General features: G+C 42.5%; 1 protein-coding gene across 1 annotated transcript in view; it reads right to left on the bottom strand.

Moving 5' to 3' along the window:
• Window positions 1-968: 968 nt before the first annotated feature.
• The window catches only part of LOC128946105 (DDB1- and CUL4-associated factor 12-like), a 39,890-nt gene continuing 23,732 nt past the window's right edge, over window positions 969-17,126 (bottom strand). Inside the window, exons 7-9 of the mRNA XM_054290009.1 lie at window positions 14,546-14,708; window positions 1,881-2,065; window positions 969-1,127 (exon numbers count right to left, since the gene is read on the bottom strand). Of these exons, the coding sequence (XP_054145984.1) occupies window positions 969-1,127; window positions 1,881-2,065; window positions 14,546-14,708 (507 nt within the window). The remainder of the gene's footprint in view (window positions 1,128-1,880; window positions 2,066-14,545; window positions 14,709-17,126) is intronic.

Genomic DNA, 17,126 nt, shown 5'->3' with positions numbered 1-17,126 from the left:
GGGAAAAGCTTCCACAACCTGGGACAAAAAGAGGTCCTGGGTTTTAGGCAGTTTATGAAGAACCCATGAGCTACCACAGCAGCATACTAAGGAATCTTGACTCATCTGAAAAATTGATCGATTTAGTTCATTTTGAAGGACAAGAATACTCATGTCCCTAGCCCTCATTTCCTCTCAGCACCTCTGCAGGCCCTCAATGTAATGTCATCATGCAATAGCCACACCGCAGAACAGCCTATACAAACTCCAGTTGTGCAAGCTGATTACTGGGAGAAGCAGAAAAGGAACAATGGATAAATTTTCTTTTGGCACTGCTGAAAACTGCAATTCAAATACAGATGCATTTTTTAAACCTCCTGCACTTTGGGCTTGATGGAAATACCCCAGAGGAATCTATCCCAGGGCTCCAATGAGTACATATTAAAATGACCATACTCCTCTATGTATAAACTGTGTCATTAGACTTGTACTTTTAAAAAATAAGATTAACCCAGACTAGGGCCAGGCTCTATAGATAAGCTACTACTTTATCTCTTACAAATATTTTTAATATTTTTAAATTACAAGCAGTCCTCACTTCAGGTAATGGAACTGACAAAATATCTGAAGACACACAGCCCCTAGACTTTCACAGAAAGTCCAGCAGCAACCATGCTATAAGAAGGAATCCTATGTCAGAGCAAAGAGGAGGAGGCACGTGGCTAAGACAGCCTAAATGTGGGAGAAGAGTCATTTGGAGTAAATACAATAAAAAAGGATTTAAAAACCCCTTCATATAAAAGACTAAGCAGGTTAAAGAAAAAATAATGGTTCAAAAACATGTACAAGACTGTTGGAGACCAACAGAAAATTGCCTAAAAATAACTTGCATTTAAACCAGAAGTCAATGGCATCACACAATTTTGTTTTTAAAATGGTAAAGAAAAGTAGAAATCTGTGTCAAGATCAGCATTTATGAAGAGTTATCATTAGCTCCAGAGACCAGCATAATTCCCATGAAGTCCTGATGGAAGGGGGCCTCCTGCCACAAAGAGTTTCGTTCCAGATGAGTCGTAGCAGTGGGTATAAACAGCATTTGGGAAGAAATGTATGTCAGAAAAATAATTTCTCCAGGTTTCATCGTGATTCTGTTAAAGGAAAGTTTATATTATTACTGCTGCCAAACAAACCCAAAAACCTTGTTTCACAAAAGCAGAAGGTTGTTTCCAGAGCCTAAAAAGGGATCTTCTCTGTTAATACTCCTGAAGCTTCAGACAGATCAATAACAATGTTGTCCTGAAGATTTTTCTGGGGACATTGGGGCCAAACATTGGAGAGGGGAGATGAAGGGTAGGGAAGATATTTTCATCAGTTTTTAAAGTTACATCACAGTGATGCAAGGATAATGGAGAAAAGTCAGACAAATCCATTAACTGCTTTATGATAACGTACAGGAAACTGAACTCAAGTGCCTGCCATGGCATTACCTCAGGAGGACAGTTTCTAATACTGCACACAATAAAATCTCTCTTGCTTTGAGTACCACATTAGAGTGGCACATTTTTAAAGGAAGACAATGAATTTTGTGTTTGAGGTTCTGAAAACTAGAAGTTAGATTGCATTAGAAAATATGAAGATATAAAATCTAGTTCATTTATGAATCAGTGCATAAGAAAAGTACTCAGTATGCCTTACACTTGAGCAACCAATCATTCAATACCCTTTCATAAAGCTTTTATAGAGAGCAATACTGCAGCACTTCTTGCTTTTCAAGATTACCATTATTAGTTACATGATCACTGTTTGACTGGGACAAATTTCATATAATAGCTTCCATTACTACAAAAAGAATCAGTGTAAACTCCTGTGTAAAGGGTTTCCTACAACTACAAGATACTCACCAGCCAACCTTTCCCAGTAGTCAACTTTAAAATTTCACTTCCTCCTAATTTTTGCTTCTGTCCATAGCAGGCATGTGAGGGCTTTTCATTCAAGAACCTCTGGGCTCGGATATCGTAAAACAATAGGGAACCTTGCCCCGTTCCCACTGTGATGATGTGCTCGTAAAAGCTCACCGATCGAATACCTGTCAAAAAGAGAAGGGACATACAATGCAGTAATGAAAATGGATGCTTTGGCTCTGCGGTGCTGCTTCTTGATGTCTAATATTTTCTTTAAGAGGAACTACCTACTAATAGTATTCTCCATAACACACAAATTTGGGCCACACACTGCTATGGAGCAGTGCAGACAAATCTCATTGATGCTATTGAAACAGCAGCTTCAATTACATATACTACTTCCTTTCTTTTCTGATGCCATCAGATACACTGATGATGTATAGTAAGAAGCTTAATTCTCAGCAGGCCCCAGCTCTGACAGATAAACAAATATCACAAGCCATTTAGGATCAAAAGTAGTTTTGTTTTGCTCACAAGCCTCTAAGTGAACACACCATGAGTATGTGAACAGCAAACAGAGGAAAGAACACACTGGTTCCCTCCACAAGCTCACACCCTATCTAGCTATCTGCCAAGGTGTGATAAGTGACTACGTGAGAAAAATTACTGTTCCAGCTGCTATCAAGTGCATTTTGCTGGTCAAGAGGCTAGCTGTAAGCAAGTATAAGCACTTGTCACTTTGCTGCTAAGACAGATCAGGATTTTAAATAATTTTGAGGCTGTCCCTGCTCAAATAATCTCATACCAGCACACCTTACTTCATAGCTAGTACTTTTAGCACTTTACCCAGCAATAAAAACAGACTAAGAATACTACAAGCAAAGCACCACCATGTTACACCAGCACATGGGAAGCTACAAGTTTCCAATCCAAACAAAACATTCTAACACAATCCAGTTATGCCATTAAATTGAGCAAAATGATACATTTTGTTTTCACAAAATCTTAATCTGAAGCCTCATCTTCAGATTAAGATTCAGATTAAGCTTCCTTCCCTTGGAAATAGTCTTGAGGAGATTCTGTATGTAGGAAAATGTATTTGCAAAATGTCCTGTCATCTCTATTGTGCAAAAGGTTTGTTCAGTATAAGTACTCTAACACAAACAACTCTTCTATGCAGATTAAACCCCACCACATCTATGCTACTCTTTGTTGTACAACATAAAGGCAGGTTATAAACCCGGCAGCTTTTTAAGCCCTCTTTAAAGTTCCACTGAATTACAGCCTAAACAAGCATTCAAACAGGAAGGGAAAAGAGTGAGTTAGGCCAGATACATCCATGTGTCAACTGCTGTCACTGTACCAAGTGGGGCTAAATGTCACAAAACTTGTGACATACTGGAATATAACCAGCAGTACATGTGACAGCAGACATCCAAGGGGTGTAGATGTAGTTTACCCTTCCCCTCTGTACAGAGTCCTAACTAGAAACACATCCTCATTCTTCCATCTCCACAACCTGATGTTACATCCACAGCCACCAGCATCTGTTAAACACACTTAGAACAGACAAGGTCACATTGTTGTGTTCTAGATATGAGGTGAAGTCTTGGCTGCAGGCTTAATAGGTGGGAAACCATTGTGCAAGTCTCACACCTGCTGAATCTCTAATTCAGAGAACTACAAATGCATCTGAGCAAGTTGGGAGACATCTCTTCCTCTTCATTGTTGTCCTGAACCAGGTTCTTTCACCTGGTGTGCAAGAAGCCAATCCTCACAGTCAATGTATTTGATTTATTTACAGCTCTGACCAGAAAGGGGTACTGGGTTGTAGATCCACAAAACCAGCACACTGAGGCACACAAAGGCCTACTTAAAAAGTTACAACATTAGGCTATTAGTACATCTTACTTAAGTCACTACTTGCCTAAGTTTGTATTGGCTTATCCTTTCTCTGTTGCGATTTAAAGGCATAGTGTCCCAAGAAATCATGGCACATGCTCAAGGAGTAGTGGTCTTTTTGTGAGTAGAGGGTGCCTGAGCTAGGGATGTGTTTTTTATTATTATAATGAGCAAAGTTCACCATTATGGCAAGTTCTCATCACAGAACCAGTCAAAACTGGGGGTTGATTGTCTCATCATTAAACATCCTGTATAAGAAAGGTATTATCTTCTTTGTTTTGCCTCCTCTTCAAGGACTTAGTAGATCAATTTTCTGTCTTCTATATTCCCATGGTTATTGCTTCTATTGCTTAACTGCTTTGGATGGAATATGAAAGAGATGGCATATACTTTTCAATGCAATTAATTAATAAAGCTATAAAATACAAACCAACTGTGAATCTTTCTCTAACAAAAAAAATTGAAGGAAAACTGAAGGAATCCATTTTGTACTCACTACTAAGTGGATGTTTAGGACAGGCCTTCAAGAACAGCACTTCAAATTGGCTCCTAAGGGGCTGAAGTACCTCAGATTAATCATTCCCATCAAACTAAAAGCACCACCTTTGCCTAGAACTTATCACAGTAAGCTCTTCTACATTTCCAGCACTCTACCACCTGTAGGCCTGGACTATTTGGGTCAACAAATTGAGTCTTACTCCTCAGAGGCAGGGAGCTCTAAAAATCCCAGAAGGAAATGAAGATGCAGTAGCATGTCCTACACAAAGAGTAGACACAGTCTGTGCTGTGCAAGCTTTGTCCACTGCATTAACATTGCTGCCTTCGGGATTATAAAGTCACAGGCACACAACATTGCTCTGCAGGCCAATCAAGCAGAAAGAAGTCACTCTCACAGATCAAGAACTACAGTCCAGGGCCTGCACTTTCCTGTATAGCTGCTAAGAAAAGCAACTCTTACAAGATGCACTAAAAAACATTCGCTACCTTCTCACATAGAGGAGACAGGGTTATACTAGGTAAAAAACACCCTCAGTTTCAGTCTTACTAAGTGACATTTCTCTGATCTGCTTTTGTATACAACATTAATGAACTGAAGTTAATATGGACTTACCATGTCCAGCAGTTGCATTTAGAAGCTGAAAGCACATTCAAGTAACACTTCAAAACACTTTAAAAGTTAACCCAGATTTTAGTCTGCAAATCAATAAACAGCCTACTTTCTAGAGGTGTTGCACCATTTCAAGTCCCAGTGAGATCAACAGAAAGTTGAAACACTCAGTATTTTGGGAATTAATATTACTTAAGTGCCTCCACCACTACCCACACACACCAAAAAAATCTACTTTGCAGAATAGAAAACAGTATTGAACAAAGGTTTTCTCTAGACATGAACTAGCACCCCAGAGATACTCTCTACACATAGGTCATCCCCTCAGCAGGGATGATCACATAATTAAAGACAGAAGTTTTTAGCCACCAGTCACCACTGAGCACCACACTCCCTTGTCCTGGTATTTCTTCCTTATGATACTGAAGGGTGACTGTTGGAACCCTGGATGCTGAGACTTTCTGTGCTGACAGGCACTGATCCCCAGGAGAGCATTGCATTTGACCTGAGGCCATGGAACTGGCTTCCAAAATTGATTGATAGCACTGAGACTACGGGTGTGTAGTTGGTTAGAAGTGTGTAATATCACAGGGTGGAAAACTTAGAGTTTTGGGTTTTTAGTATGGAGGTAGATAGAAGACAAGATGGGGGATTTTGGGCATTGTCTGATCTCCTTCTTGTTCTTCATCTACTCCATTTTCTGCAGTGTTGGTGGCACAGAGTGATTGGTTAGAAAGAACTGCAATGCAGATGTTGCGTGGACAGACAAGTAATTAGTAATTGGTAGAAAGGTAGAAATAAAGTACGTTTTAAGAGTTAATTGGACAAAATAGCTTTAAAAGACCTTGAACCTGTGAAAAATGTTTTTGTGATTTGTGTCAATTGGCAATGGAATCAGCAAATGCTTGTATCTGCTGTGTCGAAAATGGATGTGTTCCCTGGGATAACTAAAAAGAACAGTTTTGAAATTTTTTGACCGAATAGCCAAATAAAGCATTGAAACAGAAGTATAGTAGAGTAAAGAGATGAGGTAGCAAGATGACTGATGCTTAGAATAAAATAGAGGAAGTTGTGGTAAAGCTAAGGGATATTGTAACAAAGCAACTAAATGCGTATGTATAATAAAAACCTTGATGCACTTGACAAAAATCATGTAGCAGACACCAGTAAGACCTCCCTCCAGACAACCACAAGAATGACAGGAAGTCATCGACCACCTGGAAAGGTTATGAAATTGCTGACCCCAGCTTATTGTTATTTGTTGATTTGGACTAATACAAGCACACTGGAAAATGCTTTGTAGACTTAAAAACAGTATATATACTCTGGTGAACTTGTAGTGGTGTGTTCTGTGAGTGGAGCAGTGACTCCTCAGCCACCCAGCGCTGCTTGCTTGCTTTCTTTAAAATAAAAGATATATAGAAATAAAATTCGGTTCAGCTATCAAAATTTTATATCAAACCTGTGTGTCTTGTGATTTTTGGTGCCTTCTCTTTGTATGCTAAGTCTGAGATGTAGACAGCGTGCTGAACTTCTGATAAGAGAAAAATAAACAACAACCTGAAGACTGAAAAAAACAGAAGTCCCATCTGTCTCTCAATACTGGCACAGAATTTTGAAGGGGTCTCCCCATCAGGGGGATCCTCGGGGAGGGTTTCCACAAACTGGTGCCCCTATGTAAAAGTGCGAACTCGGCAGGAAGAGATTGTGCCAGGACTCTCTTTGACAAAAGCCAGGAGCCAGAAAAATTCCTCCGGAGGTGAATATCTTGGCGTCTTGGACACTTGGAAAACCCGGTACAAGGGAGCCATATTTCTGTGAGCTGCTGGTTGGAGCACGGACAGATACCCAAGGATGACAGACCCATTAGGGTCGGCTAAGCTGTCAAGGAGCCAAAATGGGGGGTAACGTCTCGAAAACAGAGGCAGATGTCGTTAATTGTAGTATATGGTAGAGATAATTAATGCTGTAGAAGTAGATATATATGTGTATAAAATATTGTGAAGATTCAGAGTTATGCCTCTGACCACTCTGGCTGGGAAAAGAGTTCTATTCTTATTGTAACCAGTTCCAGGACAGCATTAAGATAATATCAGGTCTGTTACCGTATGAATGGGACGACCCCGGGCTATTACAGAGGATTTCCTCTGGCACCTACACCTGGGAGGTAGCATCTGGACCTTCCTGGAATGGAATGTCTTGAGGAGCTCACGCGACCTGCGCCTGGACATGATTTCATCGCGGTACTCAGGAACTGGTATCATCCTAGTACATGTGAATGCAGCTTCTGCCTGGATACTCAGATATTCATCTGCATCTCTGGATTGGCCTTTGTCTGTTCCTACACCTGTATGGATCCAACTCTACATGTAAAGGGACACAAAGAAATATGTGGTCATCCCTGCCCCAGGCAGAATAAACTGTATATAAGCTGGCCACTGGAAGCACTCGGGGGTACCTCTGGGGAAATGCTGTCTCTCTGTCAGCCGCAACCCTAGGTCACCTGTTATGAACAAAAATTCGGTTAATATTTTTTTTGTGAGAAAAAAGTTACAAAAAGGCAGCCAGATCACTGTAGCTGCCGAAGTTCTGCGTGTTTTGTCATTGTAATCACGGGTCATTGTGGCTAATCGCTCCTTTTGTATTAGCAGAGCCTTGCCCGAGGCTAAGTTGTACCTTTCCCAGAATAGTGAAGACACCTGAGAGGGTGAGGGGGGTTATGCAAAGTGACTCCAAGACCAGAATGCTGTGTGGGTCCCCCGCTCCGAATGTACTGAGAAAACCCCAAAAACAACGAGCCAAATAAGAGTTGAGAGACTGGAGTGATGTCTGGATGTGAGGAGCGGAGTGCTGGGCCTGCAGAGATGCTGGAAGCCTTCATTGTTCCTCACCCTGTCTTCGAGAGCCCCCGGGCCAGGTCTGGGAGGAAGCGAGACTCAGACCGAAACAACAACGGAAGGGGATCACCAAGCCCTAAAGGCTCCCATGAGGACCGGATCCCCCAGCTCTGCCCCTAGTGGACAGAGCTGTGCATATCCTCCTCCTCTGAGTCACCCTGGGAGACACGACGGGAGACTGCAGCCCTGCCGAGCCGCCCGATCCTGAGCTGATCACTTTTAATAAAGGCATTAAAAAGGAGAAGAAGTCTCCTGGCCCTGTTTATTTCAACCCAGCGCCTATACCCGGGGCTGATGCTGTCTTGGCTGTGGTGGTTTTTTTTCCTTTTTTCCGAAATTTCTATTTTTGTTATTGATCTAATTAATCTTTGTTAAATTTTTCATAAATTTGGCTACCGATTTGATAATTTATAACATTAATGATCTAGAGATTATGATGAGGTAGCATCCAGTCCGGGTCTCTAGACAGGAACTGGAAACTGTGTTCTCCTGGGTGAGGGAGGAATTCCCCAATGTTAGTTACAGATTTATTTGACCCAGATCTATGGGAGGATGTTAATATGGAACTCTATCATTCTGCGACACACAAAGACCAGAAGGCTGCCTTCTGTCAATCTGCAGAGTTGTTTATGAGGTAATTCGTGAGGCAAAATGCCAAAAACCTCCTTCAAAAGGTACTTTGCAAACACCCCAGGGGCTGCAGGGTGTTCCCTTGCAGGCGGGAGTGCCAGGGCCCACAGCCCCTTCCTCCGAAGCTGCAAAGACTCTCCAGGAGCCTCCACAGCCCCTCCTCCTTCCCCCCCTCCCCTTAGTCCCGGGCGAAACTGTCCCCCCTGAATCACAAGAGGAAGGCGTTATGCGTTATGCGTTATCCCTGTGAATGCAGGCACGGAGTCCTCCCGATGGATAAGGTGGAGTTCTACCTGTTAAATATTGTAATCACCAGTTGTTTTCGTTAACTACTCCTTTTGTATCAGTACTGTCCTGCCTAAAAGCCAGGTTGATAGGCCTTCTCGGACAGTGAAAGGAGGGGACATGAGGGAGGGACATCAGAGGGCATGCAAAATAACCTCGGAACCAGCATGCCATGGGAAAGCCACCCCACCAAACTTACCAAAGGACCCCAAAAACAATGAGCCAAGACAGAATTAAGTGATCAAAGTGATGTCTGGACGTGAGGAACAAAGTACCGAGCCTGCAGAGATGCTGAGAACCTTTGTTGCCCGTCGCCCTGAGCAAAGACCTCAGCTGGAGCCAGGACCGCAGGACAGCAAACCCGAAAGTTGTAAGACGGAGTATACCCTCACTGCTCTCGTGAGGATGGGACCCCCAGCTCTGCCCCCTAGTGGACAAAGCTGCACACTCCTCCTCCTCCTCCGAGTCGCCCCCAGATCGACGATGGAGAGACTGCAGATCCGTCGAGCCTCCCAACCTTGAGCTGATCACTTTTAATAAAGGCTTTAGAAAGGAGAAAAAGTCTTCTGCCCTGTTTATTTCAGGAGGGACCTCGGGGCCGTTCAAAACTCAAATTGCTCTTGGGACCATCGGATCAGGCAGATATGGCATTTTTCAAATCATTTACAACTGCACATGTCTCGGGAGCAGCGGGATCCAGAACACACATTTCTCCACCCCCCTCCCCACCTTGGGGGACATTCCAGGCAGCTAAGCCTGCCTCCGGAGCTTCTGTGGCAACGCCCCTGCCACTTCGCGGTCCACCCACAGCTCCTGCCCCCTCCCATGCCCTGAAAATGACGTCAGAGGCGTCTTTCCAGTCTCCCCGTTCAGCAGGGGCGGGCTCGGAGCCCGATGACATCATCTTAGCTCCATCCCCATTTGCTTCTGAGCCCCAACCCACGGCACAATGGGCAGGATCGAGTGGGTCCGACGTCATCCCGCCCTCGCCCCCCCTTCCCGCCAGACTGCGCAGCCTGAGTGTGCTCGGGGCCTCTCCTTCCTTCGTCCAAGCGGCAGCTGCGCTGTGGGGGCTGCCAGAACCTACAGCTATGGCTGTGCCCCTGGACTCGTCACTGCTCACTGCAGATTCGGGACTGCCTGCTGCGGCACCGAACACAGCCCTGGCACGGCTCAGCAGCGCCGGCACCGGCGGCGACTGCAGCTGCAACAACCAGTCCCTCTGCAATCCAGGGAGCGGAGCCTGGACCCAGATCGGGATCCTCGCAACCAAACTATGCAGACTCAGCGCCACCAAGTGGAACAACAATACCACTGCAGCAAGTTCAACCACACTACAGACTAAATATCATAGTCTCAGAACCTCTTTGAAACACAGTTAGGCCAAGCCCCTTAAGTACCTTTTCCAGTTCCCTTCCCAGGTGGACAGAATATGATGAATATATTCCCAGGTAAATGGGAAGTGTCGGGACAAGACACAACAGCTGCAGCATACGTTCCAAAGACTGGTCAGGAGAACAGAGCTCAAGCCATGAGTGATTTAGGAGCACAAAACCCACCAGCTCAAGATATCAGCAGTGAAAATATAACCATCACAGCCTCACGAGGCATTCCTGTACCATCACAGGCCTCATCCGACTTTTGGACCACAACAGGCAGCACTCCAGTACTTCACATGCCTGCCCCAACAGCTTGGTTTCCAGGGCAACAGTCCAGCTCCATGACTCGCCCTCACCTTTTCCCATTTTCAAAATACTTCATATGGCAGCTCTTCCTCCAGGTCAGGGAATGTGCTCAGGAATTCCTACCACAACATGGTGCACACTTTCCTCAAACCTCCTTTCCAGGGCAAGATGGCAACACCCTTTCTGCATCCTTTGTAAATACTCGCTACATATCTATATCGGTACCATCTGCAATGTCACCAATGGCAGGTTCAGCCATTGCACCCTCTTTTCCCCTGTGTGCACCACCACAAATGTCCCTCCCCATGCCTCAAACAGGAGGGTGAGGGATGCATGGAATGCATGCAACCTTCAGGCCAGAAGGTACATCCTGGCAGATTACAAATCCACAGAATACGGGCATGGATATGGTTCCATTTAACAGAAATGTCTCAAGAAATACGTCCGGTTCAACAAACTGGGCAGACATCAGGAAGAAAGCACTGAAAGAAACTTTGATATAGCAGACACAGATAGCATCACATTGCCAGTGAGATATGCGAGATGAAATGAAAATCCTAGATGGGAACCTCTGGATCATGATGTTGTCAAAGATTTGATGGAAGCAGTGAAAAATAATGGTTTGGGATCCCCATACTTCAAACAGCTTTTGAGAGGTGCATTCAACAATTATGACTTGATACTTTTTGATTGTAGGTGCATTGCCTTGACAATTTTTACAGATTCACAACTCCTGCTGTGGGATGCAAGATGGCAGAGGGCTCTCCTTCAACTGAGAAATAGTTATGCGGGAGGACCACATGCAGCTCTCACACAGGCTCAATTAGCAAGAGATGAATCCCATGACAAACATGAAGATCAGTCAGCCGTGTTGCCTCGAGATGCGATTGCGGACATTAAAGAGGCGGCACGAAAGGCAATTTTGCAAATTCAACCAGTTAGAACTCCAGAAGGCATTTACACAGAAATAAAGCAAGGTCTTTCTGAGCCCTTCACTTCATTCATCTATCATCTCATGCAAGCAGTGGACAGACAAGTAAGTGATGAAGTGGCGAAGCCACATCTACTTCAAAGCCTTGCTTTCGCAAATGCCAATGCAGAATGCAAACATATAATTAGTGCCATGCCTGGTCAACTAACCATGACTGAAATGATAGAGGCATGCAGTAAGGTGGGCACACCTCAGTACATCGCAGCAATCCAAGCAGGTATTTGGGGAGAACAGGTCAGGAAACTCCTTCAAGCACAGGATGAAAGACTTTCAAGAACTCTTGCAGCTCTCCATGTAACTCCTCAACAAGATAATTCCACAGAAATAATAGCAGCAGAACTCACCAAAAGGCCATGTTTCAAGAGTGGGAAATTTGGACATATAACAAAATATTGCCCAGTCTGTAGGAAATGCGACAGCACTGAATCATTGCCCAAGATGCAGAAAAGGGAGACACTATGCAAATCAGTGGTATTCCAAATATGACATAGATGGACATATTTTACCGTGAAAAGTGTTTCCCAGCAAGTGAAACCACTGTGTAAAGATACAAGTATTAGTAATGATTCAACTACCCAAAATTTCTCTGAAGACAGAACATTTGGGAAACTTCAATCACATCCTATCTGCGGGGTCATCAGCTGATTCCCCAATGATTTGATGTTTGGGGATTGCTGGTAGTGAACTTGTAACCTCTGTTATTTCTGTTTTCTATAGGCAATACTGATAAATAGTGATTGTTGTTAATATTACATGAATGCTTCAAAAAGCATTGTCTTAACCCCTTTGAACATTTGCTGCTAATATATTGATTATGTAATATGAATTTACTGATTTTTGTAATAAGAATTATTATTAAAGTATTGTTGTGGTATTTACAGCCGGCTTTCATATGTTTTACCATCTCTTTGTGTGATCACCTACAAGACACATGTCTCTTCAGGATCCTGCTTTTTGTTTTCTAACAGCTTATACATTTTCTTTATCCAGACTGCTAGTCTCGTGGCTTTCTTCAGTTATTATTACAGAAGTACTCCAGCAGAGAGTCCAGCTGTAACATTAACTTCTTTCTTTGGGTTTTGGTTTCGTACTAGGTAATCAGTCTCTCATTCAGCTGCACTTCCTCCACCTTCACACTCTCAGTGTCCAGATCCAGGCTCATAATCCTGCCTGTGACCACTTTCAAATCTTTGAAGAACAGGTTTGCTGTGTTCAAAGAACCTCTATCCTGAAGGAAACTTGGGAGGGATTCAATTACTTGATGGTTTGATTGGTTTTTAACCCTAAGGTTTTTTACTCATAACTGCTATTTTTAAGAGCCTTGTTTTAAAATGTTTTAAGTGACACTCACCAATTAGAGTTCGGGCTCTGGCCAAGCTCTAGCTCTACTCAGATGGGATGATTGACAATAAACTCAGATGTTTTCTGCATAAAAAAGTATTCAAGTCATTTTGGCTTGGAAATTTGACCCTCTATATGACAGCTGAACCTACTTTTAAAGTGAGCTTGGAGAATCATTATCTGGACATGATGTTCCAATTCTCTACTGATCTGAGGTTTATCAGCTGCTGCAGACTCTGGGATGACAGTTCAGTGTTGCAGTGCTTAGTAATTATATCGTTTCACATGTGTTATTGATTATGTGCATTATCTGATTGATTCCTAATTACTGTTAGTGTCTTCTTTACTACATGCATTGTTTTGCTCTGTTTCCTCATGCTCATAACCAAAGAGTGTTAGTAATAGCAACTTATGTCATTATCTTACATGTCTCTATGCAATTTTGCAAAACAGAACTGATCAATACTTTATTTCTCATAGCATGGCCTGTTCTGCACTTCCAGGATTTTGAGAAAATCCTCCAGTCCCTGCAGGGACACGTGTTTGCTTGTGTTTTAACAGGTGCAGAGTCCAGGTGGATTTCAGTGAAGAATGTGAAACTCTATCAAGTGCAAGGCAACTATGACCACTCCACAAGCAGAGAAGAAGTCACACAGATGTGGCTTGCACAGAGATTCCAACCCTTGTGTTTCGCCCACAGAAGATTGTGGACTTTGGGTTTCTTTATGGGTGTGGAAATCAGTGGTATTGTAGAATTTTTGTTAGATGATAGAGGAGTGATGAAGGGTTCCCAAACTAGAGTTCCAACAGGAGTGTTGCTGGCAAGATGTTCAAGTGACAAACATGAGCTGGTAAATGACCTTTTCTCATATTATAGAAACTTCTGTATCTAAAAGAAGCAGATCCTGACATTTATCTAGACAGCACTGTTCAAAGTCCAGTAACTACATAAATAAAAATTTCCTAATCCTTGCCTACATGCATTTTTTAAAATAAACTTGCCCAATGAAGAGATGAATGCCTAGAGTTAGGTTAAATAAGGACTAGCAACTTATTACTCTGGGATTAATATGGTTTCAAATGGGCATCACAACACAGTGCCTTCTCATGCTTGAAAATAAAGGGTATGGGAAGAAGCATATGTGGCCATGTACCCTACAAACCTCCAGGCTTGACCCAGGTGTAAGGTTCAATTGGACATGCTACATTCACATCAGAAAAGGAAAGCAGCACTAAAATCTGCAAACTTTTTTTTTAAGAGTAAGCTTTTGTATATTTAAAGCAAATAAACACACACTGACAATTAAGTGCCTTACTCATGACTTTAAAATGACAAAGCAAGCATTCACTCACAGCACTGACTCCCAATATGATAGGACAGAGCAGACAACATGGGTTTTTTTCTGTCCCCAGAGAAAAATGTGAGAATAGACAGTATAAGGTGGTGCAAAGACTGGATTTGCTTTGAAATTAAGTAAAACAGAATAAGACGCAGTAAAAAATAAGCAGAAGTAAAATGCACAGTGAAGTTCAGTAATAAGTAAAATGCATACTTTTAGAAGTTCAGTAATATTTAGATGGCGTGCAATTTAGTTGATCATAAAAACACTGATGTTGTCCTTCATTAGATTTCAGAGTTGATTTTACATTTGGTTTGCTGGTTGCTCAAGGAATAATGTCATAAAAACAAAACCTATATATGGTATTAATAATTTAGTCTATCACATGAAAAAGCCTTCATATTTATTGGAAGCTTATCTTACTGCAGTCTTAAAAGCTACTTCTGCAAGCAAACCATTTGAAGCACCCTTTGACAAGTTTCTTACCACTGCCTCGTTCTTTGGAACAGACGGATTTTACATTGTGAGAAGGCTGCCTTGGATCCAAAAAGGAGACATGTGCCTGTGATCCTACTGCATACACTGACCACTCCGGACCATAAGCCAAACACACATTCTCCCTGCAGTATGGCAACTTTGTGGAAAGTAACTAGAAACAAAGGAAAGACAAATCAACACATTATGATAAGAGAAAAAAAAACACTAATAAAACAATTCTGTAATTCTGTAAACTATGTTCAAGGGAGTTGCAGTGAAAAAACCCAAAATGCAGCTAAAAATAAGTTCATCACAACTATAGAAGTTTAAGAGAAAAGCAACCTGACTCAGAGAAAAAACAACCCCTGAAGATTAGATGCCTTATCTGAACAAAAGTGAGATGATAAAGGCTGAACCATGTATTATGCAAAGAACAATGGACATTTTGGCATATTGTTTTACATCTTTCTAAGCTGTTATTTCTTCAGCAGGTGTACAGAGACATGATCTCAGCTGAAAAAGCTTACTTCATACAGTAGTATAGATATTTGTGGGTTTGATCTATAATTACACTTAAATAAGTGCAACTTCCTTTATGAAGGCTACTAATTAAGTATCAACTATACTCTCTATGGAACAGCTCACTTCAGCTCACCCAGAACTGGCAGAAAGTTAAGAGCACTTCTCACCCTTAAAAATAAGGTGAGTGGGAAGTTTCTTTCCCCAAGTTCTAATATTTAGGACATTGCATTTTACTTAAAGATTTATGTGTTTGTCATGGTTTAGGAATGGTATTCCCCAATTTAGTGTTCCCACTGAATCACCCCAGACCACACACCACTTACACACTTCCCCCCCACCTCCCCCTGCAGTGGGCTGAAGAGGAGAATTGGAGGCAAAAAAAGGTAAAGGTCATGGGATGTGATAAGAACAATTTACTAGAAACAGCAATTAAATAAGAAAATGAACAGTAACAACAACAATACTAAAAGCAGAGTGTACAAGACAGGTGAACGATTCACATGCGGTTGCTCACTACACGGAATCCAGCACAACCTGACCATACACCCCAGAAAAACCAAAAAAATGCCACCCTCCGCTGTCCCCCCTGCCCATGACATGAGGTGGTATTAAATAATCTCAGGGTCTGGACTGTGCCCCTCCCAACTGCTGCAAAAATTAACCCTGTCCTGGACAGAACCAGGACTTCATCCAACCCTTATTCTATACCATCTAAATCACACCCAGATCCTACATCTTATAGATATATACACACACACAAGTGTCACAGACATCTTTTGTGAAAAATCCTTTTTTAAGATTTTTCCCCTTTCTGAGAAGCTGTGGCCCCAGCAACAAAATGTAAACAATGGTTATCTGCTGCTGTGGAATGCAACAGGTGGATGCGTGATTGGTCTTGGGTGAATGTTTGGATTTACCGACCACTCACGGCAGAGCTGGGTCTCACTCTGTGCTGAGACACAGACCTTTGTTTATTCATTCCTTTTCTATTCTTAGCTTAGCTAGCATTCTGAGAACTTTCTCTCTTTTTCTTTTTAGTATAGTTATAATGTAATATATATCATAACCTAATAAATCGAGCCTTCTGAACATGAGGTCAACATTCTCGTCTCTCTCTTCACCCTGAAAAACCCTTGCAAGCCCCTTAACACACAAGCATGGGTACCATTCCCTTAGTCAATGGCTGTCCATTCAAAATGTCTTCCAAGACAGGAGGACTGGTGTGCTGTTGGCTGTTTGCTGCATCAGGAGCTCATGACTGGTGTATCTGGAGCAATCGATCCTCATTGTCCATGGTAGTTATGGCACACAGTGGCTGTGGCATTCAGCAACCAATATTAAACAATTCAACATTACAGGCTGTTCTCACCCAAAAATCAAATCTCCTTGAGGTACACATTGCATTCCCCCATCTCTTTGCATTACGTGCCAAATGCACCCAGGTCCTTGAGCAAAAACAATCCCACAGATGGATTTGCCTTTCCTTGAGGCAGGACTGATCCAAACTGTCTTCCCCAACACATTTCTCATATGCACCACAGGGACTTTATCCCTTTCTATGGTATATGAAAGTTTTGATAGGGCAGAGCCAGCTTGAGTGGTAGAGGCTCTAGTTAACTAACCAGGTGGACTTCGCTAAATGTGTATACCAATGTTTGAAAAGCCAACTTCTACCTGAACAGTGATGTCTTGCTACAATTCAGCAGACAAGATAAGTTTCCCTTTATGCTGCCAATTGGTCTTTTTCCATTGGTCCAGTCACCCCCACAGAGTATGTTCTACCATCCACGAGTCAGTGTAGAGGTAGAGTGTTGGCCACTTCTCTCATTCAGTGATACCTAAAGCCAGCTGGATGACTTTCAGCTCTGCAACCTGACTTGATCCAACTTGTTGCTTGGTAGCTTCTGCAACTCGCCATGTACGGCTCTATATGGCTGCTTTCCATGTTTGATGTGTCCCTGCAATATGGCAGAAAGCATCAGTAAAGACAGCACATTGCTTTTCATTTTCTGATATCTGATTATATGGTGGGGCTTCTTCAGCATGCCACCTTCTTCTCTGAAATTTT

The sequence above is a fragment of the Melozone crissalis genome, unplaced genomic scaffold, assembly GCF_028551555.1.
Source record: "Melozone crissalis strain CALT ecotype California unplaced genomic scaffold, PUWL_Pcris_2 ptg000074l_1, whole genome shotgun sequence".
Taxonomy (NCBI): domain Eukaryota; kingdom Metazoa; phylum Chordata; class Aves; order Passeriformes; family Passerellidae; genus Melozone; species Melozone crissalis.
This window is presented reverse-complemented; position numbering and strand designations above follow the sequence as displayed.